General features: G+C 33.6%; 1 protein-coding gene across 4 annotated transcripts in view; it reads left to right on the top strand.

Moving 5' to 3' along the window:
- Positions 1 to 27,255, top strand: part of DMXL2 (Dmx like 2) — a 145,399-nt gene that overhangs the window by 9,248 nt on the left and 108,896 nt on the right. For all 4 annotated transcript variants that reach the window (XM_045529243.1, XM_045529227.1, XM_045529233.1 and 1 more), the window contains exons 2-6: positions 15,537 to 15,662; positions 18,157 to 18,228; positions 21,276 to 21,354; positions 22,110 to 22,242; positions 22,933 to 22,999. In XM_045529243.1, the coding sequence (XP_045385199.1) occupies positions 15,537 to 15,662; positions 18,157 to 18,228; positions 21,276 to 21,354; positions 22,110 to 22,242; positions 22,933 to 22,999 (477 nt within the window). The remainder of the gene's footprint in view (positions 1 to 15,536; positions 15,663 to 18,156; positions 18,229 to 21,275; positions 21,355 to 22,109; positions 22,243 to 22,932; positions 23,000 to 27,255) is intronic.

Below are 27,255 nucleotides of genomic sequence, written 5' to 3'. Positions count from 1 at the left end.
ACCAGCCTGAGCAAAAGCGAGACCCTGTCTCTACTAAAAATAGAAAGAAATTAGCTGGACAACTAAAAATATATATAGAAAAAATTAGCCAGGCATGGTGGCACATGCCTGTAGTCCCAGCTACTTGGGAGGCTGAGGCAGGAGGATTGCTTGAGTCCAGGAATTTGAGGTTGTTGTGAGCTAGGCTGATGCCACAGCACTCTAGCTGGGCAACAGAGTGAGACTCTGTCTTAAAAAAAAACAAAAACAAAAACAGAAATTTATTTTCTCACAGTTTTGGAGGTTGGAAGTCCAAGAGCAGGAGTGTCAGCAGATTTGGTTTCTCTTGAGGATGTTCTCCTTGGCTTGTACGTTGCCCTCTTGCTGTGTCCTCATACGGCCTTTCCTCTGTGTGCATGCACTCTTGGTGTCTCTTCTTCTTCTTATAGGGACACTAGTCTTATTAGATTAGGCCATACCCTTATGACCTCATTAAACCTTAATTACCTTTTAAGGTCTTATCTCCAAATACAGTCACATTGGGGTTAGAGTTTCAACTTATGAATTTTGGGGGAACACAATTCAGTCCATAACATGTTTTAACAATCAGCTGAGCTGGGCCTGGAATTGAAAATTGAGGAAACTAACAAAGACGTATGATTGATGTGGCTGCCCTGTTTGGTGGTAATTCGAACTCAGCTGAAGAGTACTCTTGGATAGAAGCGAGGTTGTCTCAAAGTAATTTTAGGACTATGCTAATATATAGGCAAATGGACTGTTCAAACATGGCCATGATAATTTTATGCTGGACAGATTTTATATAGATAGAATCAAAAGTCCAATTTGACCATTAAAAGCAAAAAGCAGAAACCATAAAGAATTCAGATTTTATTGTTTTAAAATTAACATAATATCTGCATTGTAAGAAACTTATGATGCAAACAATGTTGAAATATAGAAAGTAAAACTGAAAGTTTCCTATTCCCCGAAGAATTTTGATTAGTATAACTTTCTGGTTGTCCTTAATTCAAAAAATATGAGTGCCTAGGCATTGTGCATACCTTCCAAGGTAAACTAGCTCCTGAAGTGCATCGTTGTACAAAAGGACATGGTGTATGTTGTTATTAGGTGTAAATTAGCTAAATTGGGGATCATCTACCACAGTGATGATTTTGGCTTTAAAAGAATTGAATTGTAGCCTTTCTTTTAGGCAGTATTTAATAGTGTCATCTGTATATGGTTGGTATATAGAAAACAAGGCAATTTTTTTTAAGTGGTAGGATTAATGTTTATCTTGTATGTTAAATTGGTACATGAACTGAAATCTGTTTACAACTTAAATCTAGTCTATTACCCCTTTATTTTATAGATGAGAAAACTGATACTCTTGAGAAATTAAATGATTTAATGAAGGACACATAGCTAGAACTGTGGCACCATTAAGACTGGAACCCAACATTCCTGTCCTTATTTCCCTGTTTAAAATTTAAAAAGTAACATATACCCTTGTAGATAATTTGAAAAATGCAGAAGAAAGATAAAATCATTTATAATGGCATAATGCAGAGAGAGATAACCCCACTTACCATTTTGGTAAATTGAACTGAGGCTTCATGGAGAAAGCTTATGTTATTACTGATTTTAGGATGTTTACCTGTACTTTTTTTTTCTTGAATGAGTTTTGGGTAGTTATTTTTCTAAAAATGTATTCTATTTTATGTAGATTTCTAAAGTTATTAGTATAAAGTTCACCGCAACATCTTAATATCTTTTTAAAGTCTGCAGCATCTGTATTGCTTCTTTTCTCATTGCTGTCATTGGTTATTTGTGCCTTCTCTTTTTTTCTTCTCAGAGGTTTGTCAACTTTATTAATCTTTTTAAAGAACCACTTTTAGCTTTACTAGCTTTCTCTATTATATATTTTCTATTTTAATAACCTTTATTCTTATTTCCTTTCTTCTATATTATTTTGATTGATTTTGCTATTTTTTCCCCTAACTTATTGACATAAATGCTTAGCTCATTTCAGTCTTTCTTCCTATTATATGCATTTAAGAAAATTTGGTTTTTGTATTTGTTATGCCTCTAAAAAAGGAAAACAAAAAAGTAAGTTTTCCTCCAAGACCTACATTATCTGCATTCTACAAAGCTGATTTTTAAGTCATAAATCTTTAAGTAATTTAGAAATATATTTCTAAATTTTTAAATATATGGGACTTTTAAAGTTATAATTCTGCTTACTAATTTCCAGCATTGCTGTATTGTGTCCAAACAAAATACAGTATATAATTCTAATCTTTTTAAGTTTATTGAAATTTCAGTTGGTCAGTTTTTATAAATGTTCCATTGTGCTTAAAGAAAATATGTCCTCTGCAATTGTTTTTTTTTTTTTAGAGCAAGCTGAGAATTCCAAATGCAATTGTTAAGTATAGTGTTCTACATATGTCTTTTCAGTGAAGTTTGTTAATCATATTGTTTAAATCTTCTAAAACTTTACTGCTTTTCTGTCTGCTTATTCATTCTAAGTTACTGAGATATGTGTTGATTTCTACTATAAATATGGATTTATCACTTCTTGTAGTTTTGTTAATTTTTGTTTTATTTATTTGTGCTTACAAATTTAAAATTCTATTTTCCTGGTGAATTGACCTATTTATCATTAAGAAGTAATCACTCTTTTTAAAAAAATTTCTTGCAATGCTTTCTGTAATCTACCTTATCTAGCATCAATATATCTTTATCAGCTTTCTTTTGGATAGGATTTATGCAGTTTATCTTTCTTCATCCTTTTCCTTTCAACTTTTCTGGATAGTTATGTTTCAGATCTCTGTTTTAAACACAATCATGTGTTGCTTAACAACTGGGATACATTTTGAGAAATGTGTTGTTTAGGCGATTTTCTTGTTGTGTGAACATCATGGAGTGTACTTACACAAACCTAGATGGTATATAGCCTATTGCTTCTGGGCTAAAAACTTGTGCCATATGTTACTGTACTGAATACTGTAGGCACTTAGAACACGGTGGTAAGTATTTGTGTATATGAACCTATTTAAACATAGAAAAAGTCAGTAAAAATACAGTATCATAATCTTAAGGGACCACCATTGTGTATGTGGTACATTGTAGACAGTGCATGAATGTATAATGTAGTCAGATTTTTAAAAATTCAGCCTGACAATTTTTGTGTCAACTAGAACTTACAGTTCATGTATACTTAATGTAATTACTGTCGTGTTTGTGTTTAAATCCATCCTACTGTGTGCTTTCTATTTGTCCTCTTTGTTCTTTGTTCCCTTTTTGCTCCTTTCTTGTTTCTTTTGAAATCAATATTCTTTTTCATTCCATTTTCCCTCTTACAGTCCTAAAATTATACACTCTGTTTCCATTCTTCTGATGGCTACCCTAGAAATTGCAATATGCATTCCTAATTTACCATTTTACTTACCATACCAAAGTCTTATGAGGTTTTATATTTCTTCTAGACAATACAAGCATCTTCTTTATTGTTTTTTACATCCTTATGTGATAAGTCTATTTATTTTTATAAACCCTGTAAGACAGTATTATTATTTTACACAGTCAATGCTTATTTAGATTTACCTACATGTTTACTATGACTTTGCTCTTTGTTTCTTCTGCTTCTCTCACTTTCCATTTGAGATCATTTCTTCCTGGAGGACCTCCATTAGAATTCTTTGGTGTGGATCTATTGATGTTGTAATGTTGTCTTTTATTTGTCTAAAAATGCCTTTATTTTGTTTCATTCTTGAAAGACAGTTTTGCTAGGTAGAAAATGGCAGTATTTTCCTTTCAGCACTTTGAAGATACCAGTCCTCTTGTCTTTTGGCCTCTACTGTTCTGTTGAGAAGTCAGCTGCCAATTTAACTGTTGGTTCTTGGAAAGTTATATTTTTTCTCTAGCTGCTTTTGAGATTTTTTTCTTTGTCTTCCTGAAGTTTTGTTTTGTTGGGTCTATGCATTTTAAAAAAATCCAATTTGGGACTTTCGAGATTTTCAAATCTGTAAATTGTTGTCTGTCATCAATTCTGAAAAAAATTCAGCTGTCATCTCTTCAAATATTGCTTCTACCCCAATTGACCTCATAAGACTAATATAGTAAATATTAATAAATATATTTTAGATTTTCTGACTTTATTTCTATGCCCCAAACCATTTATTCTGTCTTGTTTTTTCTTTTCTTTTATTTTTTCTTTTTTTTTTTTTGAGTCAAAGTCTCGCTGTGTTGCCTGGGCTAGAGTGCAGTGGTATCATCATAGCTTACTGCAACCTCACACTCCTGGCTCAGACAATCCTCCTGCCTCAACCTGCTGAGTCGCTGGAATTACAGTCAAGTGCCACCCCACCTGGCTAATTTGTAAAATATTTTGTAGAGATGGCATCCCGCTATGTTGCTCAGTTTGTTTTTGAACTTCTGGGCTCAAGCAGTCCTCCTGCCTTGGCCTCCCAGAGTGCTAGAATTACAGGTCTGAGCCACTGTACCTGGCCTCTTCTGTATTTTCTATCTTTTTATCCTTTTGTGCAGCATTTGGGATGTTTTTTTCTAATCCCTTTGCTAATCCTCTCTTCAGCCATGTCTAATTTTCTGTGAAACCCATCCTTAAATTCTTAGTTTTGGTAGTTACACTGGTTCTTTCATGAGGTCTTATTTCCTTGTGTGACTAGATGTTGTTGACTATGTGTATTCGGAAAATTACTTTTAGGATGACTTAAGGCTCAAGATGATGGACTCTTACCCAAAAGGAAATTTTAATTTACTTAAATCGCATGCCTCAGGATTTTACTGGTTTGGGATGACATTAATCCAAGCTCAAGGCTTGAGGTTTTCAAACCATAAGGGGGTGGGGAACTTCTAGGTCCTTAAGTGTGGCCTTTTGACTGAATCCAAATCTTAACAGAACAAATCCTTTTATTAAAAGGGATGCAGAAGATAAAGATGAAGCTTTTTTTTGCCTCCTTTGTTGCTTAAAAAAGAACAGTCTTGAAATCATAAGGCCACAGGTTCCTCACCCCTCAGAGTGTCTCTCATATTACATGGATTAGTCTTCAAGATTTTAGTTTAAAGTGTGGGGTGGTTTATCAGAATTCTATCTTTTGGCAGATCTGTGCTTTCAGTTTTGTTCCCCTAGAGAGACCATCAAAATGCAGCTCAGGTTTACCCTGTCTCTTTTGTTTTTTTATTTTTAAATTTTTTTAGAGATAGGGTCTCAGTCTGTTTCTCGGGCTGAAGTGCAGTGGTACAGTCATAACTCACTGCAGTCTTTTTTTTTTTTTTTTTTGAGACAGAGTCTCACTTTGTTGCCCAGGCTAGAGTGAGTGCCGTGGCATCAGCCTAGCTCGCAGCAACCTCAAACTCTTGGGTTTAAGAGATCCTACTGCCTCAGCTTCCCGAGTAGCTGGGACTACAGGCATGCGCCACCATGCCCGGCTGATTTTTTCTATATATATTTTTAGTTGTCCAGATAATTTATTTCTATTTTTAGTAGAGACGGAGTCTCGCTCAGGCGGGTCTCGAACTCCTGACCTTGAGCGATCCACCCGCCTCGGCCTCCCAGAGGGCTAGGATTACAGGCGTGAGCCACTGAGCCCGGCCCTCTCCCTGCAGTCTTGAACTCCTGGGTTCACGGGATCTTCCTGCCTCAGCCTCCTGAGTAGCTGAGACTACAGGTACTGCCACCATGCCCAGCTAATTTTTAAAATTTTTTTGTAGAGACAGAGTCTTGATATGCTGCCCAGGCTGGTCTTTAACTCCTGGTCTTAAGCAAGCCCCCCAAAGTGCTGGGATTACAGGCATGAGACGTTGCGCCCAGCTACCCTCTGTCTCTTTTAGATTAGCAGATACTATCAGGACAAAGTGGCTTTCACTGCTGAGCACAGCCCTGTATATTCTCCTTTTCTCCTAGTCGTTGGCCCACTAATTCCTCATTTTTTTTTCTTTAGTTCTTTGATACTAAGATGTTTTTATATATTTTATGAAGTTTTTTTTTTTGTTTTGTTTAGGTTTAGACCCTGTGGTTCATTTTGAAATAATTTTTGTATAAGGCATAAAGTTAGATTGAGGTTTTTCTTTTCCTTTTTTTTTTTTTAGTGTATGAATGTCCAATTGTTCCAGCACCATTTGTTGAAAAGCTGTCATTTCTCTAATTTTTCTATTGAATTGCCTTTGCATCTTTGTCAAATATCAGTTTGCTGTGTTTGTGTGGGTCTATTTCTGGAGTCTGTGTTCCACTGATCTATGTGTCTATCCCTTTGCCACAATGCCACTTTCTTGGTAACTTACTTTATAATGAGTTTTTTAAAATATTTTTTCTCTTTTTAAGAAAGATTCAGAACATAGTAAGTTTTATAATTGAGTAGTGTAATTCCTTCAACTTTCTTTTCTTTTTCACAATTGTTTTAGCTATTCTGGTTTCTTTACCTTTCCATTTAAATTTTGGGATCAGTTTGTCTATATCTATTAATATAACAGAAATCCTGCTGGGAATTTGATTGTCTTTCTGTTAAATCTGTAGATCAACTTGAGGAGAATTTACATCTTTATAATGTATGTTGAGGTTTCCAATTATGAACATGATATGTCTCCGTATTTATTTAGATCCTCTATGATTTTTTGTCATCAATGTTTTATACATATAGATCCCATACATATTTTATTAGATATACCGAAGTATTTAATTTTTTGGAGCTATGTTAAAATGGTATATTTTTAAAAATTTTATTTTCTAATTGTTCATGGCCAGTATATAGAAATACTATGATTTTGTGTTTTGATTTTGTACCCTATAACCTTATTAACTCTAGGAATTATTTTATTTTTTGGAAGTTCTTTGGAATTTCCAATGTAGACCATTCATTCTAGTTAACAAATTGGACATTTTGATTTCTTCCTTTCTGATGTATGTGCGTTCCTTTTTTTCCCTTGTTACTGGCAACACTAGGTTTTGCAGGTTTTGTTTTTTGTAGATGTCCTTTATAAGGTTGAGAAAGTTCCCTTCTATTCCTTATTTGCTAAAAGTTTTTATCATAAGGAGATCTTGAATATTGTCAAAGGTTTTTTTGCATCCATTGATATGGTCATGTTTTTTCTTTAGATTATTAATATGTGGATTACAGTGATTGAGTTTTGAAAATTGCATCAGCCTCATATTACTGGTTTAAGCCCTACTTTGTTGTGGTATATTATTATTTTTATTTGTGGCTGGATTTGATTTGCTAATATTTTATTGAGCATTTTTGCATCTAGATTCATTAAGAATATTAATGTATATATTTTTCCCTTGTACTATTTTTTTGTCTGGTTTTGATTTTGATAACGTTGTAATGCTAGTTCCATAAAATGAGTTTGAAAATATTTCATCCTCTTCCATTTTCTGTCAGGAGTATATGGAATTGGTATCATTTCTTCTTTAAATCTTAAGTAGAGTTTGCCAGTGAAAGCATCTGGGCCTGGAGTTTTCTTTTTCAGAAGGTTTTTAACTATGCATTTGATTTCTTTAATAGCTAAAGTACTATTCTAGTAATATATTTTATTTGGGGTATGTTTTTGTAGTTTCTGGTTTTAGAGGAATTAGTTTCTTTCATCCATTTCATTTTTGTAGATGTATGTGCTCAGACTTGTTTATGGCATTTCATTATCTTTTTGATGTCTGTAGGGTTAGTATTGATACTCTTCCTTTATTCTTGGTATTAGTAATTTGTGTCTTTTCTCGTTGTCTGTCTTGCTAGAGGTTTATGTTACATTGATCTTTTTCAAAGAACCAGGTTTTGATTTCATTCATTCATTCATATTCTCTGTTGTTTTTTACTTGTCAATTTCATTGATTTCTGCTCTTGTATCTATTATTTCCTGCCTTTTACATGCTTTGGATTTGTTTTGCTCTTCTTTTTCTAATTGATTTGAGACTGTTCACTTAGACTTTGAGTATTTTTCTATTAGTCTTCTTCACATCTTTGTCAGATAATTTCAGTGTCTGTGTCTTGATTGTCTTTTCCCTTGCAGACTGAGATTTCCTTAGTTCTTCATGTGCTTAGTAATTTTGTATTGTATCCTGGAAATTTATTTTTTATTATGTTATGTGATTCTGGGTATTGTGTAAATCCTATGGTGAATGTTGATGTTTTTGTTTTAGCAGGAATAGATGTGGTTAGGTTCAGGTCGAACAAAGTTTTGACCAGCCTTCTATTTCTATGGGTTGTAGTTTCAACATGTTTTGTTTTCAAAATGGTTGTAGTACTAATTGTATATACTGTATCCTGTGTGTGTGCCACCTATTGGCTAGTATGGGACCCGGGTAGTAGTGCCTCTCCTGTAGTTGGTTGTCAAGGTCTTTGCTCTGCTGTTTAAGGTAAGATCCATGGGTATGCATCATGGGGATGAGCCCAATGGTTTACAAACCAATTTATTGGGTCGCTTCTCTGGGTTCTTTCCTTCTGTGATTTCCCTGGTACTTTCTGGTTTCCTGGGACTCCTCTTTGTGGTTCTCTGGCTGGAAAGTTGAGACTTTAGTTACATTGCTCTACACTTCCTGTAACCGTTACCTGTGTTCAATGCCAAGTAGCTATAGGGAAAGAAAAAAGTAATGTAGATTCACCTCCCTCTCTTGGGATCATAGCTCACAAGAGTAGAGCTGTGGGGTTATCTGGGGCCTGGGTTGTGGGAAAATGAAGAAAAGAAAAAAAAAAAAGGGAGAATTTTTTTCCCTTTTTTTGAACATTGAGTGAGTCTCTTTCCCATTCCTTGAGCCAAAAGTAAATTGATTCCCCTGGAGCTCTCTTTTTTTGCTTCTTGGTTTCATTCTGACTTGAGTCCAGATTGGTAGACAACAGAAGAGTGAAAATGGGAAACTCTTTGCTGGTACAGTGGACTTCAAACTCTGTTCTTTCCTAGTTCACCTGATACCATTTTTATTAGGGTCCTCAAATAGCTATTCAATGCATTCTGTCCATGTTTTATGACTGCATTAAGTATGAGAGACATCATTTATTATGGTTGCTTTGTCTTATTTTGAACTGGAACTCTGATGTCATTTTTCATACCATCAAAAAATATCAAGGACTTAGCAATAAACCTAATGATGCATGTGTAAGAGTTTTATGGGAAAAATTAATAAAACTTTATTGAGAGACTTAAAAGGAGATAAATACAATGTTCATGGACTGGAAGACATACTACTGTAAAGATATTAACTATTTCCAAGCTAATTTGTACCTTTGATGCATTGTCAATTAGAATTTTAAGAGGATTTTGTAGGATTTGACAGAATAATGCTAAAATTTTATGGAAATAGGGTCAAGAATAGATAAGGAAATCTTGAAGAACAATAAAGTAAGAAGACTTCTACCAACTCAAGACTTTACAAAGTTGTAGTTGTTAGGATAGTGTGGTGTTAGTCTAAAGACAAATACACCAAAATAAACACCAGAAACAGACCCACACATTTATTGATGTTTGATTTATATTAAAGATGACATGGTAGAGTAGCACAGAATGGTTAAAAGCTTAAAAGTTCAGAGGGGTCTCAGAAGTGATCTAGCCAAAATCTTTCATTTGGCTATTGAAGGAAACATCTATAGAAAGATTATGGTTTGCTCATTGTTAAAGTCAGTGTTAGCACTTCTAGGTTTTCAGGAATGTACTCTTTCTACCATATTGCAGGTATTAGAAGTTTAATTACAATTTAATAGTTAATCATTTAAGTAAACTTTTTGTGAACACTGTTATGACCATCTTTCTCAAAATAGCAACATTTAGGTTAAATGGTTTTCTGGAAGTTTCTAGTAGTTACAAAACAATTCAAAGTTGTCATAAATATTACCTATTAATATTGCCATGTATTATATAATATATACTACTTAAAACTCTTTCATATGTTAAAATGTGTTAAGAACAAATTAAGAAACAAAATATTGAGTCACTTGAAGTATTTTCTCTATCTATAATTTAATGTCCAAAAAATGTTTGCCTTATTTCTTTAGAAGTAGTAATTTTATTTTATTTTTTTTGAGACACAGTCTCACTGTGTCGCCCAGACTGGAGTGCAGTGGTATGATCACAGCTCACTGCAACCTCTGCCTCCTGGGCTCTAGTGGTACTCCTGGCTCAGCTTCCCAACTAGCTAGGACTACAGGGGTGCACCATGATGTCCAGCTAATTAAAAAAAAATTTTTTTTTATTTTTTGTAGAGGCAGAGTCTCACTAAGTTGCCCAGGTTGGTCTTGAATGCCTGGCCTCAAGTGATCCTCCTGCCTTGGGCTCCCAAAGTGCTGGGATTACAGAAGTAGTCATTTAAAAAAGTAGTATTTTACTTCATTATTCTTTATGAGGCAAATTGTTATATACCCCAAACTTTTGAGAAAAAAATTTGAGCCTAAAAGATGACTCTAGGTTTTTACATGTGTTGGCCAGTCCATGGGGCTTATTTTTATAGTATTACTGTGGTTTCCTTTAAAAGTTTTTGATAATTAATATTTTGAGTGGTTTATTAGCATTGACATATAAAATAGTTATTTGTAAGAGAGAGGATTTTTGGTTTCTACTTTTAGACTGACCTTTTAATGAGGATGCAGGCAAGCTGGAGATAGAGCTTGTTTTGTAATGGTTAATTAGAGCAAATTAATTATTGCATATTTTGCTTTTCAAGGTCTCATTTTCCTTTCAGATGTTACTGGCATCAGTAAACAAATGAACATGTTTTTCTTCTTTTTCCAGAGAATAGAAATAGGCTTAGTTTGGATTGCAAGTATCTGTTTCTGTTTAGCTTAATACTTAGAAATTTGTTACAGCTCCATCTGTTATGGTAGTAAATTATTAAAATTGGTGAGTTTTTGACTAATATTAAAATTTTATTTTCAAAGTTTAAATCTAAAGTTTTTATTTTTATTAAAGAAAGTCTTAGATCATTTGCTTTTTGGGGGTTAGGAAGAAATTAAAAATTATTTTCTCTTTTACCATTTAATCATAAATACTTGTAATATTTTCTTAAATTTTCTTTTTCTGGCCATAGATTTTTGTTTTTATATGTTTGTATTTAAGCTTTGTCTTATGTTTTACTCAACATACCACTCTCAGCTTTGCTTTTTTATACTGCTACTTTTAAGTATTCTGTTAATTTTGCATTTCCTGATATGGGTTGTTTCTACAAGAACAGTCTCTTTGGTTACCACACACAGAGTCATTTTTAGATTATTTCCAACATTGCTTCACTCATCATTAACTTGGTTTAATTTTTTGCTGTAAGATTTTTTTTCATACTATTTAGTTTCTTTTTCATTTATTTATTTTGCTCATTCAGCACTCTTGAGTGGACTTTTGGCAGTTGGAATGACTGAATCCTGTCAGTAAAGTGTGTTTTCAGTCATGTGGAAAGAAGAACTTCTTATTCAAATGCTGTCCCCTTGCTGTTTTTCTTACTGGAGTGTGGCCTTATATCCGAATGACAGGAATTTTATGTATCTTGGGGATGGTGGTGGTGGGCAACAGATGTTTGTTTTTGTGTAGAAACTTGTAGAAAAACAAATGGACCAACAACATGAATAGTCAGTTTGCAGAGAAAGAAATATAAATGGCTGATAAATATATGAAGAAATGCTTGACTTGCCTTCTAATAAAAACACAAATTAAAACAACAGGGAGATGTAGGTTTTGTTGGGTCAGAAAGATTAAAATATTTGATAATGATCCGCGTTAGTGAGGCAGTTTAGAACAAGTACTTTTATACATATGGGGTGTATAATTTTTTTGGAAGGCAGTTTGCAGTGGCAATTAATTTTAATCACTTATTCAGTGTGTTATTAGAATAATATCTTAGAATGTATCGTATGGGTATAATTGGACACACATGCATACTATATATGCCTAGGTGGTCATTGAAGCATCATTTGCATTAGTGAAAGAGTAGAAGCAACCCAAATTAATTATGGCAAAGCCACAAAATGAAATACTATATAACTATTAGAAGAATGAGGCAATTTCTTCTTTGCTGACAGGAAAAATTTTTCAAGATATATTGATAAGTGAAAAGTTGCAGAGTTTGTGTATAGCATGATCCCATTTATGTTAAAAAAAGATTTATAAAAAATATACTTTTATATACTGAACATTTCTGGAAGGGTTCATAGATAACTGTTACGTGATTGCTCCCTGGGAATGAAGTGGAATAGTCAAGGGTAACAAGGTGACTTCATTTTTCTATTTAATTTTAAAATTTAGTATATGTTATTTTCTCTGTAAAAAAGAAAATCTTTTTACTGAAAACATTAAAATTAAATATTTTGAATGCTTTATTTAACTTGCAGATGGTTTTAATGGATACGTGATATATGAAATGTCTAGCTTAATTAAGGACCCATTCTATAAATTTTTAATTCTGAGTGTGTCATAAGGAGTTAGGATTTTAATTAGGTGACTAAAATGAATAGAGAGAATGGATGTTTTCCTGGAAAATGTTTGTTAATCTGTGTTTTGTCTTCTTGTTTGTAAGATTTTTTTCATAGGTCAACATTGGGCTCTTAAGACTATTTTCATAAGATGAGTTGGTACAACCCAGTAACCATTAAAGCCCAAATAACCCCCATTGAAGAATTTAAATGAATTTATGTAATGAACCAATAAGGAGAACAAAAATTAGAGCAATAGAAAACAAAATGATAGAAGGTGGTCATTAGTGAAATGGGGGGAAAAAAAAACCAGTATAGAGAGACCTGAGTTTGTTGGATGGTATGATTATTTTCAGTTTTTGCTGCTATAAATAATGCGGCAGTGAATATCCTACATATATTTTTGGCACACTTTTCTAAGTATACTTATAGGGTAAAATAGGGAATGTTCAATCAAAGGGTATATTATATTTGAAATTTTGCTAGATATTACCAAATTATTTTATCCATGAAGATTCTAATTTATTATAAAGTCTTGGGTGGGACCAAGCAATCTGTATTTTTAACAAGTTCCGTAGGTGACTTTGATGCAGCTAAAAAAATGGCAAGATTCCCTACAGCTAAGGAGAATGGTACATGTCCTCTGAAAAAGGTCAGGCAATTCTGGGTATCTAGGGAAGAGTAAAAAGCCTTTTTGGTAACTGAGCAGTAAGAGTGTATTTATCTATAGTAGTGGTTGCTAGGCATGGTCCATCATTAGAGAAGCAAGTGTACTATTATTTATCTGGAATATTTTATGTCTCTTTGATATGTAGGGAAAAAGACAAAAGAATTGTAAGGACCTGAGTTTGAACACTTTCCACTTACTGTGTAATCCTAGACAAATTAATGAACTTAGAATTTTTCTTTATGCAGTGATAATATCTACCTTTCAGGTTTGTTGCAAAGATTAAAGAGGGAGTGATACAACATTTATCGAATACCTCATCTGTCTTCTGGTAGTATTTTGTGGATAACTCTGACATGGCTCTTTGTCATTTAGTTGTGATTCATGAGTCACCTAGTCATCACCCCATTAGGCTGACTGGGACCACATCTTGTGGTTTTGTATTTCTAGTCCCTAACCCAGGCCTGAGACATGGTGCACTGTTCTGTTTCTTAAATAAGTGATGTGGGTTAAGTATTATGCAAATAGATTTTCTATTTTGATTTTCACAATTATCCTAAGAGATAAATATTATTTTTTCTATTTTACCATAAGGAAATGTTCAGGGATCTTAAGTAACTTATTTAAGATAGCACAGTATGGCATAACCAGAACTGAAACTCCGCATGTGTGATTTCAAACTAGATAAAATCTATGCTTTTTCCATCAATCCACTTTGCTGAGATAATGATATAAGGCACTTTGGAAATTGTGAAATGTCATTCAAGGATAAGATTATTTTTGTTAGGTTAGTAATATAATTTTAAAGATTAGTGTGGTGACACAAACATTTCTTCTGCATATACTCAATATTTTCTTTCCGTTTAGCTTTCCTGAATGCATGGTATAGTAAGTCTGCCTTGCCTATAAGAATATAAGTGATCATTTCCTCCTGTGAATGATTTTCTCCATATTTCCCTTGCTTAAAATTCTATCTTTGCTTTCCCTTGGGAAACTTTTTGATATTTGTAAACACATGGGTTGAAGATGGTTTATAGTAGTTACAACAGGATTTTGATAACAGTGGACTTTTTTTTTTTTTTTAAGACCAGTCAAGTGCAGTAGTGAGAAGGAACAGTGGAAGTTTTAGTAACCTATGTTTAGCAATGCTTGTCTTCCTATCTGGTCTTTATCTTCATTTCCCTCTTTCATTAGCAGCCATATGTGGACTTCTTCAAGGCATAGTTCAATAATTTAGATGTCTTCATGTGCCAGTCTTGGCTTTTGGATATCTCTATTTTGTAGGACGTGACTACATTGCTTAAGGGTGTGGAAATAATAGGGAAAACACCACCTCATAAATTTTATGTTTATGTTGCCTTTAATGGGGCTTTTTTGGTTCTTTCTTTCTTTCTTTCTTTCTTTCCTTTCTTTCCTTTCTTTCTTTCCTTTCTTTCCTTTCTTTCCTTTCTTTCTTTCCTTTCTTTCTTTCCTTTCTTTCTTTCCTTTCTTATGAAGAGTCTTTGGGTGACATAATGGGGTTTTTTTAAGTTGAGAATTAGGTTGTTAGGTTGTTTTTATTAATAATATTTAATCACAATTAGACTTTGGAAGAAAAAGAAAAATGTTCCACCCTCTGCCCCTTTTGTCATCATAAAATTCACAAAGTTGCAAAACAGGAATAGCATACACCAGGAAGTGTGGCAATAGGAAGAAATGTGTGGCTTTACTCATTTCAGATGAGCAAGGGAATTTTCCAACAATTTCATTCCGTGTTATAGTTTATTTTCCAGACCATACAGGGACATTTGCCCAATATTTTGTACAAATTAGTTTATTTTTTATTTTATTTAACCTTTTTTTTTTTTTTTTTTGGTAAAACCACTTCAGGTTGGTTTCCTTTCTCCCTCATACCTGGTGAAGTTGGGACTGGTGGGGTGGGGGGGCATGTGGAGGCAGACTGTATCATGGATACACTTGAGCAATTGATGAGTTTAAGTTTAGCCCTTGCCTTCGTGCATACAATTCTTCCTTGGGTGTTCACGTCTATTTAACTATCTCTGTAACTCATGTGGAATTGTGTTGGAAAATGCATTGCTGATTTCTGTCTTGATCTTTCTTAAGCCTGGTTTGAACGCTGGGAATATAGTTGCAGTCTTCAGTGTCTTATTATTTTCAGATGGAGCTTTTATACTTTAGGGTTTACTGAGATGAGCTTTGGAGGGAAACTTTAAACAGAATGATTTATGACTTGCAGGGATAGAGGCTGCAGTGTTTAAGAACTGGAAGAACCTTTTTCCTATTGGTAATAGTTGTTGAAGGATAATGCGTGAAATAGCATCAGTTTTTTAATGTGATTTTTAATGTTCTTATTTGGAAACAGATATTCTTATATTAACTATTTTGTAAAATGTGCAAGGTATACTTTACAATGGCAATACAATCTAAGATAAAATATTATATAATAATATTTTAAAAGTTATGTATCTTACATATCATAAAACTTTTCTTTTTAGGCATATGGATCAGGCTGTGATATTGTTATTTTGGCAAATGATTTTGAATGTGTGCAGATCATTCCTGGTGCTAAGCATGGAAACATCCAAGTCAGCTGTGTGGAGTGTTCTAACCAACATGGAAGAGTAAGGGATTTAATTACTTTATTAAATGTCATTTTTAAATGTGTTTAATAATCTCAATATTCTTATCCTTTTATGCAAGGCTTGCCTATAGTTTCTTATTAATATACCTTGCTTAGTTGGCTATTGATAGGAGTTGTAAAGTGATAGGTTGTATATAAATTGTAAAGTGCCATTAGGTTGAAAATCTGATAATTGTTAGGTAGGTCTTCAGAGATCTGTAGGCCTTACAATCCTATGTGTACTGATATTTTGCCAATTGTTAATTCTAGCAGCCATTAAGCCAGTAGAGTAGAAATAAACTTTTATCTTCTATACCTAGTACCCCTTATCTCCCCCACATATAATCAAATTTTTATTAAGAAGTTTAGCAAATTGTTAATGTCTAATATAATGCTTGCCATATAGCAGGTGCTTTGTAAAGTCTGTTAATTCAATAAAAGTTTGTTGAGTGAAGAATCTTACAGTTTATTCATTCAGACTTTAAAACAGAGAGTTTATTTTGAAATAGTTAAAATTTCATCTTACGTACCTCTCCCTCAAATTTTCAAGCATGTGTCAAATTTTGGTTGCATATAAAGTAAATATAGCATATTTGCTGTATACTCTAGCAATTCAGTAAGGCCAATATCATGTAGCAGAGTTGAATGTCTCTACAAGAATATAGAAATGAGATTTTTACCTATAATAATTGTAATAATTTAAGTAATCTTAGTGTTCTAGAAATTGTTCTTCATTGGGTAACAAATTTTATGAAGGATATGTTAAATCAGAATATTCATGGTGATAAATAGTAATCATGCAAATTTATACTGAATGATAAATCATGATTATTATACCATTTCTCCTGCCCCATTCTACTGCCCGTATCAAGCCTTAATATTTGTGTATATGTCCCAGTACTTTACCATCCAGTGATAGATACACTTGACTCCCGTATTGAAATATGGGGTTTTCTGGTGTTTCCTGATATTCGTTTCTTGCTTTTCTGATTTTTTTTCAGATTTTTTTCCCCCCTAAGAATTGCTTACACTTATTTTAGAAAACACTAAGAGTGTCAGATTTCTCTCATTAATTTTTCATTGCTCTTCTCTCTAGGCCAAGCAAGGTAGCCTGTCTACACTTGTATGATAGTTGTCAGAGGTGAATTTAATAAATAGCTTAAGTCCTGGTGATAATCACAATGAACCCATTCTCTGAGAATAAAGTTGTTTTTTTTTTTTTAAGATACCTAAGACATTGGTATTCATAACCATGGGAAGCAGAGCAACTTGTGTTTCTACTTTTCCTTACCAGGTTTAATGTAAAGAAGGCAAAATTGGACATCTTTATTGTCTTTATTGCCTCTCCTTTTAGACCCTTTATCCCCAATCTTTGTGGCGATAACTTTCATGTTTGTGACTTTGTGTTAGTCTGTTATAAACATTCATTCATTCATTAACATGTTGAATGGGGTCATTCACAATACTTTTTGCCTAAGTGTTATTTGAAGTAGCTTCCCCACTACCATTGTGGATTAAAAGTTTTTTTTCTCTTAGAAAGAATGTTAGGTATTAGGCAATAGTTATAAATCACTTTTTGGCATTAGAGTGCCTTAAAATCACAGTAGACCTTTTTGGCAGGCTTTAAAAGAATATATACCTAATTTAGTTTTATTAGGTTAATTGGTATACAGAGGTTACCAGAAGGTATGGTTTTTGGTCTGTCCCGTGTGGTTGATTACCCTCTTGCAAGAGGAGGATGAACTGGGAACTGGCATCCAAGAAATTATTGGAAAACAGGCTCTGGTAGCTTCTAGGAACAGAGGGATTTATGTCTCTTCTTATCAGGTATGTGACCTGAAACAAAATCCTCCTGGTCCCCCATTCCCTAGCTTAAGTCCTCTGGAGATGTCTGTATCAGCTCTTTTCCCCCCAGGTGCAGGGAATGACTTCCTGATTTCTCCTTAGTCCATTTTTTCTATTCCTGCTTCTAGATGGTTTCCCAACTGGGTTTTTCTGTTTGATGGTATGATTAATCTGTTTTATTTGATGTATCTTTAAGACCTGTTACTAATATTATTTTATGTCTTTCTCTATTTTTCATGGTTTTTATATTATTTTCACTGGATTATAAAGTTTCTAACAAAGAGATATGCCAATGAAGTGTATTTTTGTTAATAAAGTTATTTTTATATTAAAAATGAAATTCTTATGCCTGCTGAATTTTTTGATAACAAAAAGACTTTTTTGCCTTTTATTGCTGTATTTTTTTGGCTTTTGCTTTTTTTTTTATTTTAATAGATTTGGGGATACAAGTTGAATTGTGTTATATGTGTACATTGTATAGTGAGAAGAGATTCAACTCTAATACACTTCCAGTTACATTTATGGAAGGAAAGAAACCGTTAATACAGTATTGGGATCGTATTTATGTAATTAGTTTATACATTATTGTGAAAAGGAGGTTATCTTTATTTTACCTTCTAAATATTAATGCTGTGTTTATTCTTTTTTAGATTGCAGCTTCATATGGTAATGCTGTTTGTATTTTTGAGCCTTTGGGCATAAATTCTCATAAGAGAAACTGTGTAAGTATTAACTGATAGTAGAACATTTTTAATATCTAGTTAATTTTAGAGTCCAGTTGATAGTAATAAAACTTAGTAATAAAACTTAGTAGCTGAAAGTGTGCTGGAATATCACTGTAAAGTTGGACTGATCCTTTTCATTCATTAGGGATATATCCCCAGACCTTTTAGAAACTCATGTTTCTAGAATATTGCTAATTGAGATTAACTGTGTTAACGAAAACCCTAGTTTGAATTACTTTATTTCTTGCTTAGATTACTAATCTATAACTGATAGCTGATTTCCTATTCTCAGTCTACTGCCATGCCTCTTCTCAATAGAGCAGATCATGACGCTTCTCTGCTTGAAACTCTGTAATGGCTCCATATTTCTCTCAGATAAAAAGACTTCTCCCCAGCACCATGCCTACTACCACTAGAGTTCATCTTCTACTATTTTGTCCTCTCTGGTTCCACTCCAGCCACACTGGCATTTTTACTGTTTCTCAGTTACTTTCCCTCTTAGAGCCTTTGCATTGGTTCTCTTTGTAATGTTCTTCCTCCAGATACCTCCAAGGCAAGGTTAGCTGCCACAGATCCTTTAGGTCTTTGCTCAGTAATACCTTCTCAATGAGGTTTTACCTTGACTATCCTTTTAAAAATTGCAACTTCTACTCCCCTTACCCTTCCATTTAAAAATTTTTTCCATAACACTTATCTTGTTTATTTATGTATTGTTTATTATTTACAATGTAAGCTCCATGAGGGTAGGAAGCTTTGTTTCTTTTTTCACTGATCAATCCCAAGTACTTAGAACAGTATCTGGAACATAGTAGGTACTTCTAAATAGTTGTTGAATGAAGGAGTTAGGAGTTTAGATAAGCTCACATCTCAGATAAGTGGTCAAACATACCACATTGAGAACTGTCCAGATTCATATTGGGTGTTATATTTTATCTTAATATTCAGAAAATCCAATATGGTTGGAATTATCAACCCCTTTAAAATTATTACATGCGTTAGAACTCCACCATCACTCACAAATAAACAAAAGGGCAAATGCTAAATCTGAATGCCAAGGGTGTATATTTATAAGTAATTTTTTGAGTATACTTTTGAATAAAATGGATTAAAACAAGTGGTTTTGGTATTTTTTCATTAATGTGTATATTTGAATATTTTTTTTACATTTCCAAAAAAAGTATAAATTAAAATGTTAGTCTTAATATTAGAAATGTATTTATATATTAAATATTAATATATTTCATAATAGTATTATGAAATAGAGATCAAATTTTGGACTTAAGAGTCACCTAGAACACATACTAAATATTCAGATTCCCAGGCCCCATTCCCCAGATTTCTGCTAAATAGTTGGTCCACAGATTATGCTCTGAGGAACACTAAATCAAAGAATATTAAGGTTGTCTGTAGGCTGGATGTGGTGGCTCACACTTGTAATGCTAACACTCTGGGAGGCCGAGGTGGGAGGATTGCTTGAGCTCAGGAATTAGAGACCAGCTTGAGCAACAGTGAGACCCTGTCTCTACTAAAAATAGCAAAAGTTAGCCGGGCGTGGTGGCATGTGCCTATAGACCCAGCTACTCGGGAGGCTGAAACAGGAGGATCACTTGAACCCAGGAGTCTGAGGTTGCTGTGAGCTAGGCTGACGCCACGGCACTGTAGCCCGGACAACAGAGTGAGACTCTGTCTCAAACAAACAAATAAAAAGGTTGTCTATAATTTGGGAATTATTTAATTATTATTAATACACTAAAATAGATTTGTTGAGCAGTATTTAAACTACTGTTGTAACTGTTGTTTGGTCAGCAGTGGTAGAGTTTAAAAAAAATTTTCCCTGATTATGAAATATAAAATTATTTTTGGATAATGAAATGCAGGTTTTGCAGTTGTATTTTAAAATTCTGCCTCTAAGTTTTCAAGAAACCTTGCATAAATTATTTAATTGTTAAATATTTTAAAAATATTGTAAAGAGGAAGGGTATTGCCATCTTAAAAATTATTTGTTCATCAATTAATATATAATTTGCTTAAGGTAACATGGCTTTACATTGCACTATGCTTTCACCAAAAGACATTTTATGTTTATGTGCTACAAAGAAATATGTAAACTTTTGTTTACTGTATTTTGTGGCAAAGGTCTTTGACTTTTAAACTTTAAATCAGCTTTTAGAATAAAATATTAAAAAGAATGGAAGTTATTCAAATATAATATAGATGAAGTTTGTAGAGTATATAATATAGTTCACATCTGTTGACTTTTTGGGAGATACCTAGTTTTCTTTTAGACATTGAGTCATGGGATCATGATAATTTACATTTCTTTCTAATGTGCATTTATTTTGTTTTAATAAATATTTATTAAACATCTATGTACCAGTCATTACAAACGCTGAAGATAATAAAGATTATTATGACATAGTTTCTGCCTTTTAAGAGTTGTAATTTAATAGGAGAGTCAGACATGTAAACAAATAATAGTTCTATGTGGGCCAGGTGTGGTGGCTCACGCCTGTAATCCTGGCAGTTTGGGAGGCCGAGGTGAGAGGATTGCTTGAGGTCAGGAGTTCGAGACCAGCCTGAGCAAGAGTGAGACCCTGTCTCTTTTTTTAAAAAAAATAAGAAAAAAAAATTCTATGTGATAAGTGTTACAATGGCAGAATGTAAAAGTGCTATGGGTGCTTCCAGGAAGTCAGAGAAGGCTTCACAGTAGAGGTGATTATTTAGCCAATCTTAATGGGAGCATAGGAGTTTGCAGATGGAGAAGTGAGGCAAAGGATATTCTAAATATAAGAATGTATATATAGACATGGAATGAAGCATGAGAGAACAAACTTTGGGCATATCAAGGAGTTCCGTATGGTAGAATAAATACTAGTGGAACCATTGAAAGTTGTGTTAAAAACAGTATATGAAAATAATAGTGAAACACTTGTATCTTTGTTTCAGATCATAAAGTCTTAAGTTAAAATGATCATGTGGTAGTGTTTTTGGATATTATTTTAAAAACATATCTTTTTCTTTTTTTTTTCCTCTACATGTTTCAGCAACTCAAATGTCAGTGGCTTAAAACTGGGCAGTTTTTTTTGAGTTCTGTGACATACAACTTAGCATGGGACCCTCAAGGTATTTAGCAATTATATTAAGAAATTGTTTAAATTAAATATTTGTTTTAAATGTATGATGATTACAATGTGATATAGTCTCCCATAATAAGAAAAAATGATCAGTATTATATTTTCTTTTTGTTGATGAGTGAGCATACTTTTTTCTTCTTGGTATATACTACTTTGTACAATGCTTAATTTATTATTAGTTCTATGGTTTTTTTCACCCTGCTTTTGAATGTTTTATTTCAAGAAAGAGTGATGATTTGTTAGTTAACATGTTCTTTACTTAAACTGTAAATAAAACAGAGACCCAAAACACTCCACCTTGTTTTATCATTTGTATTTCAAAAAATTACTGTCTTTGCTTTTGAAAGATTAGAAACCTTTAATGATAATGACTCTTGTCTCTTTTTCCATTCACAATTAATGAGGATTATTTTTATACAAATTTCATTAATTTGTAGTTGTGCCTTATATCCTGAAAACATTTTATATTATATAAATACCAGAGTTTTAGGGGTTTTTTTAATTCTACTTTTGCTGTTACTTTTTTTAAAGACTTGCTAGGTACACAATAGTTCTTTGCCAGTAAGTTTTTTGTTCTCAAGTCTTCCTTAAGAACTACTCTTTCTTTCTAGAGGATTCTTTTTTTCTTCTTCTTCTAGAGAAGCATTTTTAACTGACAGAATTACAGATCTAAACAGAAGCCCATGTGCATTTCTTTCCTGAGATAATCCTTGCTTATTCATCAGAACATTCTTTAATTTTCAGATAACAGATTATTGACAGCAACTGAGTCTGTGCAGTTGTGGGCTCCTCCAGGAGGTGATATTCTGGAAGAGGAGGAAGAAATTGATAATAAAATTCCTGTTTTAAATGATTGGAAGTGCATCTGGCAGTGCAAGTTAGTGTCTAACTCTGTGCTGTATTCATTAATTAAAAACAAATGCTTTCTAAAATGTTCCCTTTCACAAAGATCTTTATTTTTTCATGGTACCATTGCATTTAGAAGCCTAGAAAGTAGACTTTTTCTAACTAAAACCCATTTATAATGTCATTCTTTAATCTCTGCTACAGTTAATTCTTTTAAAAAAAAGGACAAAAATATTTTCATAGTTCTAGCCCCAGGAGTTGAGTTGACAGGGTTGGCACATAAGAATTACTCATTAATGTATTGAGATACGGATGAGGAAGGGGAAGATGTGGTGAAAATTGCCAGCCACTCTTTCAAGCGGAAGGATGGCTGTACCATTAACATTAATATAGATTATGTGAAGGGGACCAATTAGCCAGGGAAGATGGTGAGCACAGCTTTTAACGTGTTATATTTAGGATGTTGGTGGGACATGTAGGTGGAAATACACTGTATGCATGTTACTTACATTGTTCGTTTCCCAAAGTCAATGTCGGATTTGTTTTAATTAATTTATGCTTTTAGCGAGGTGAAATATTTTATTTACATTTTTAGGGAGGCAGAAACTCTCTTGTTCTGAGGATTGTGACTTTAATGTTATGAAAACTCTCATCTTGACTATTTATGAATACAGTGTACCAGACTTAAAAAACGCTAACTGTTTAAATTTGTCTTTTTTAGAACCTCAGTATCTGTACATTTGATGGAATGGTCTCCTGATGGTGAATATTTTGCTACTGCTGGAAAGGTAAAGGACCAAGCAAAAAACAAACAAAAGAAACAAATAAAACAATTAAAAAATGTTCCTTATTCATTTTCAGTTTTCTCATCTGTAAAAGTGGGATAATTCTCTGTAAACCTGGCTTGAGGAATGGTAATTAGCGTTAGTAAAAGACCTGGTATGTTCTCCATAGGTAGTAGGCACTTGGGAAATAATGCCCATTATTATTACTCTTAATTGACCTCAGCTCACTTACATTTTTTAAAATTAAGTTTTGTGTTTAAAGATAGCATAAATGCATAATTTAAAAAGTAAAATAGCACTGCTGGATTCACAATGAAAAGAAGCACTCCGTGCCTTGTTATTCCCACTCTTAATTCCTGTGTCCGGGAGGTGGTTATTTGTCAAGTGGAATATTTTGATATTTCTGTCCATGTTCCTAATAACTTGCAGGTGTTCTTGTTTCCTTATTTTTTTCCCCCTAGTTCTATGTATTATTTCTTGCCTTCCTCCTATGGAAGCTGAGACTTTAGCTCTCAAGTTGATGTCTCCAACCCCATCTCCACATTTGACATGTACACATATTCACTTCACTTCCTCCTTGTTTCCTGATGTCGGTATCTCATGATTTGGAGTAAATCAGTCTTACTGTTCACATTATTAAGATTGTATAAAATATTCTTCATAATCAGTAATTGCTTTGGAGGTAATAATTACTTTGTTTTACTGTTTATGCTTCTCTATATACTAATTTATCCCCACAACTGCTAATAGACTTTGAATCTTCTCTCAGTTTAATCCCACATAGGAGGTATCCTGGAAATGTGTGATGTGTTCTCTTTGCTCCAATCTAGCATAATTGCTCTCCCAGTCTAAAATAGCAGAGCTATCACTTTGGGATTTTCTTTTACCAACCTCAGGAAATACTCTTTGCCTCTCTCCTTTATCAAATTCCCTATTTCTTGGAATCATTTATCTTCTTCTTTACTTGTTTTGATGGAGGTATCTTCCAGTAGGTTCCTGAGAAAAGGTGAATAGGAAAGAACATTTTTGAGGCCTTACATATCTGAAAAATTTTTTCTTCTGCTCTTCTGCTTGATTTTCCTGGGTATAGAATTGGGTTGAAAATCATTGTCTCTCAGAATTTTTTTCAAAATTTATTTTTTATTGATATATAATTGTACATATATATAGGGTACATGTGATATTTTGATACATGCATACAATGTATAATGATCAAATCAGGGTATTTGGGATATCCATCATCTCACACATTTATCTTTTTTTGTGTGTTGGGAACATTTCAAGTCTTCTAACTATTTTGAAATAAACAATAAGTTACTATTAACTATAGTCTCCTTACTATGTTATTGAACACTAGAACTTATTAATTTTGTCTAACTATATGTTTGTACCCATTAAACAACCTCTCTTCGTTGCTCCCCCCGTAACCATTATTCTACTTTCTAGCTCTACAAGATCAAATTTTTTAGTGCTCCCACATATGAGTGAGAACATGTGATATTTGTCTTTCTGTGCCTGGCTTATTTCATTTAACATAATGATGTCCAGTTCCATCCAAGTTGTTGTGAATGACAGGATTTCATTCTTGTTTTATGGATGAGTAGTATTCCATTATGTGTATGTATTACATTTTCTTTATCCATTGATTCGTTGATGGACATTTAGGTTGATTCCATATCTTCGATATTGTGAATAGTGCTCCAGTAAACATGGGGGTGGAGGTATCTCTTTGATATACTGATTTGCTTTTCTATGCATAAACACCAAGTAGTGGAATTGCTGTATTGCATGGTAGTTCTATTTTTGGTTTTTTCACGAAAACTCTATACTGTTTTCCATAACTGCTGTTGCCACCACCAGCTCTCAAGTAAGCTGCCTAAAGGCCCAAGGACTGGTTTGCTTAGACCCACCACCACTGGCACCCACATATACTGCCTGGGGACCTGAGGACTGGCACGCCTAGCCTGCTTTCACCACCAGTTATGCCCGAGAACTGGTCTGCATGGTGTCCTTGTGCCAAGCAAAGCCTTGCTACATCCTCTACTAGTAACTGCAGCCTAAGCCACTGAGGAACTCACAGACACCACTGACACTGATTACAGGTGAAGAAATTGTATGGAGACTACATAACTGTGCCCACCCAGAATAAAAAACAGCATGCTACCCAACGAACACTATAGATAAATCTGTACAGAAAGTCTTTCCCTATGGAAGCCATTCCATAAAATTGGAAGAAGTGACTGTTACACCAGAGGTGCAGGTATCAATGTAGAGACATAAGAAACATAACAAGGAAACCTGACAACTCCAAAGGAACACAATAATTCTCCAGTAACAGATCCCAACAAAAAGAAAAGCTATGAGATTCCTGAAAGAGAATTCAAAATAATGATATTAAAGAAAACCAGTGAGATACAAGAGAACACAGATAAGAAATACAAAGAAGTCAGGAAAACAATTTATGATCTGAATGAGAAATTCAACAAAAAGATATCATAAAAAAGAACCAAACAGAAATCCTGTAACTGAAGAATTCAGTGAATGAAGTAAAAAATACAATCAACAGCTTCAACAGTAGACTAGATCAAGCAGAAGAAAGAATTTCTGAACTTGAAGCCAGATCTTTTGAAACAACCCAGTCAGGCAGAGAAAAAAAATTAAAGCCGACATGACATATGGGACACCATCAAGCAACCAAATATTTGAATTTCAGGTGTTTCGGAAGGAGAAGAGATGGGCAAAGGCATAGGAAACTTAATAGCTGCAAAATTATTGAGTCTTGTGAGAGATACAGACATCTAAATACAAGAAGCTCAAAGATCCCCGAATAGATTCAATCCAAAATGGTCTTCTCTAAGGTAGTCAAACTGTCTAGGCAAAAAGTCAAAGTCAAAGACAAAAAGAGAATTCTAATAAAGTGTCAAGCTCCATATAAGGACATTACCATCAGGCTAATAGCAGATTTCTCAGCAGAAGCCTTATAGGCCAGGAGAGAATGGGATCATAATTCAAAGTACTGAAAGAAGAAAACTGTCAGCCAAGAATACTATACCCAACAAAGCTAGCCTTTAGAAAGGAAGGGGAAATAAAGTCATTCCAAGATACGCAACAATTGAGGGAATTCATTACCTCTAGACTGGCCCTACAAGAAATGCTTAAGGGAGTCCTAAATCTGGAAGCAAAAGGATGATACCTATAATCATGAAAACGTATGAAAGTATAAAACTCAGTGGTAGAACATATATACAAATGAGAAAGAGAATGGAGTCAAACTTTACTGCTATAGAAAATTATCAAACTGCAATGATAAACAATAAGAGAGGAAGAAAGGAACAAAGGATAGACAAAACCAAGAAATAACAAAATGACAGGAATAAATCCTCACCTAGTGATAATAACCTTGGATGTAAATGAATTATATTCCACACTTAAAAGATATAGATGGCTCAGTGGATAAAAAACATGACCTATATGTCCTGTCTACAAGAAACTCATCTCACCTGTAAAGACACACATAGATTGAAAGTGAAGGATTGGAAAAAGGCAACTCCTTGCAACGAAACCAAAAGTGAGCAAATGTAGATATACAGTTGACCCTTGAATAATCTGGGTTTGAACTGTGCAGGTCCACTTGTGTATGGATTTTTTTCAACCAAATGTGGATTGAAAATACAGTGTTTACAGATATGAAACCTCATACAAAGGGTCAGTTTTTTGTATACATGAGTTCACAGGGCTGACTGTGGGACTCGAGTATGTGAAGATTTTGGTATACATGGTAGGTTTTGGAACCAATCCTTCATGTATACTAAGGGACAACTGTGTATCAGATAAAATAGTCTCTAAACCCTCAGGATTTTTAAAGTCATAGTTTTATTGCCTTCTAGCAATATGTTGCTGTTGAGAGGTACAGTGCCAGTATGACCACACTCTCCTCATCTCCACCTATAGAGATTTTGTAAGGATTCCCTCCTAATCCCTAGCATTCTGAAATTTCATGATGATGTCTGTGGTATCTATTTCTAAGGGATAAAGATTTTTTTTGTGCAGACTATTTGGTGGACCTGTTCAATCTGAAAACTCATGTCTTTCAGTTCTGGGATATTATTTTATATTAATACTATTTCTTTTGTGTTATTTCCTCCTCTTTCTAAATCTTATTCAGGTGTTGAGTACTTTTACACTAATTCTCTAACTTACTACGTTCCCCTCTCCTATTTTCTATCTCTTCATCCTTTTGTTTAATTTCTGGAAGATTT

Source organism: Lemur catta, chromosome 1, assembly GCF_020740605.2.
Source record: "Lemur catta isolate mLemCat1 chromosome 1, mLemCat1.pri, whole genome shotgun sequence".
NCBI classification, from domain to species: domain Eukaryota; kingdom Metazoa; phylum Chordata; class Mammalia; order Primates; family Lemuridae; genus Lemur; species Lemur catta.
Note: the sequence above shows the minus strand (reverse complement) of the source record. Positions and strands in the feature narration are given on the sequence as shown.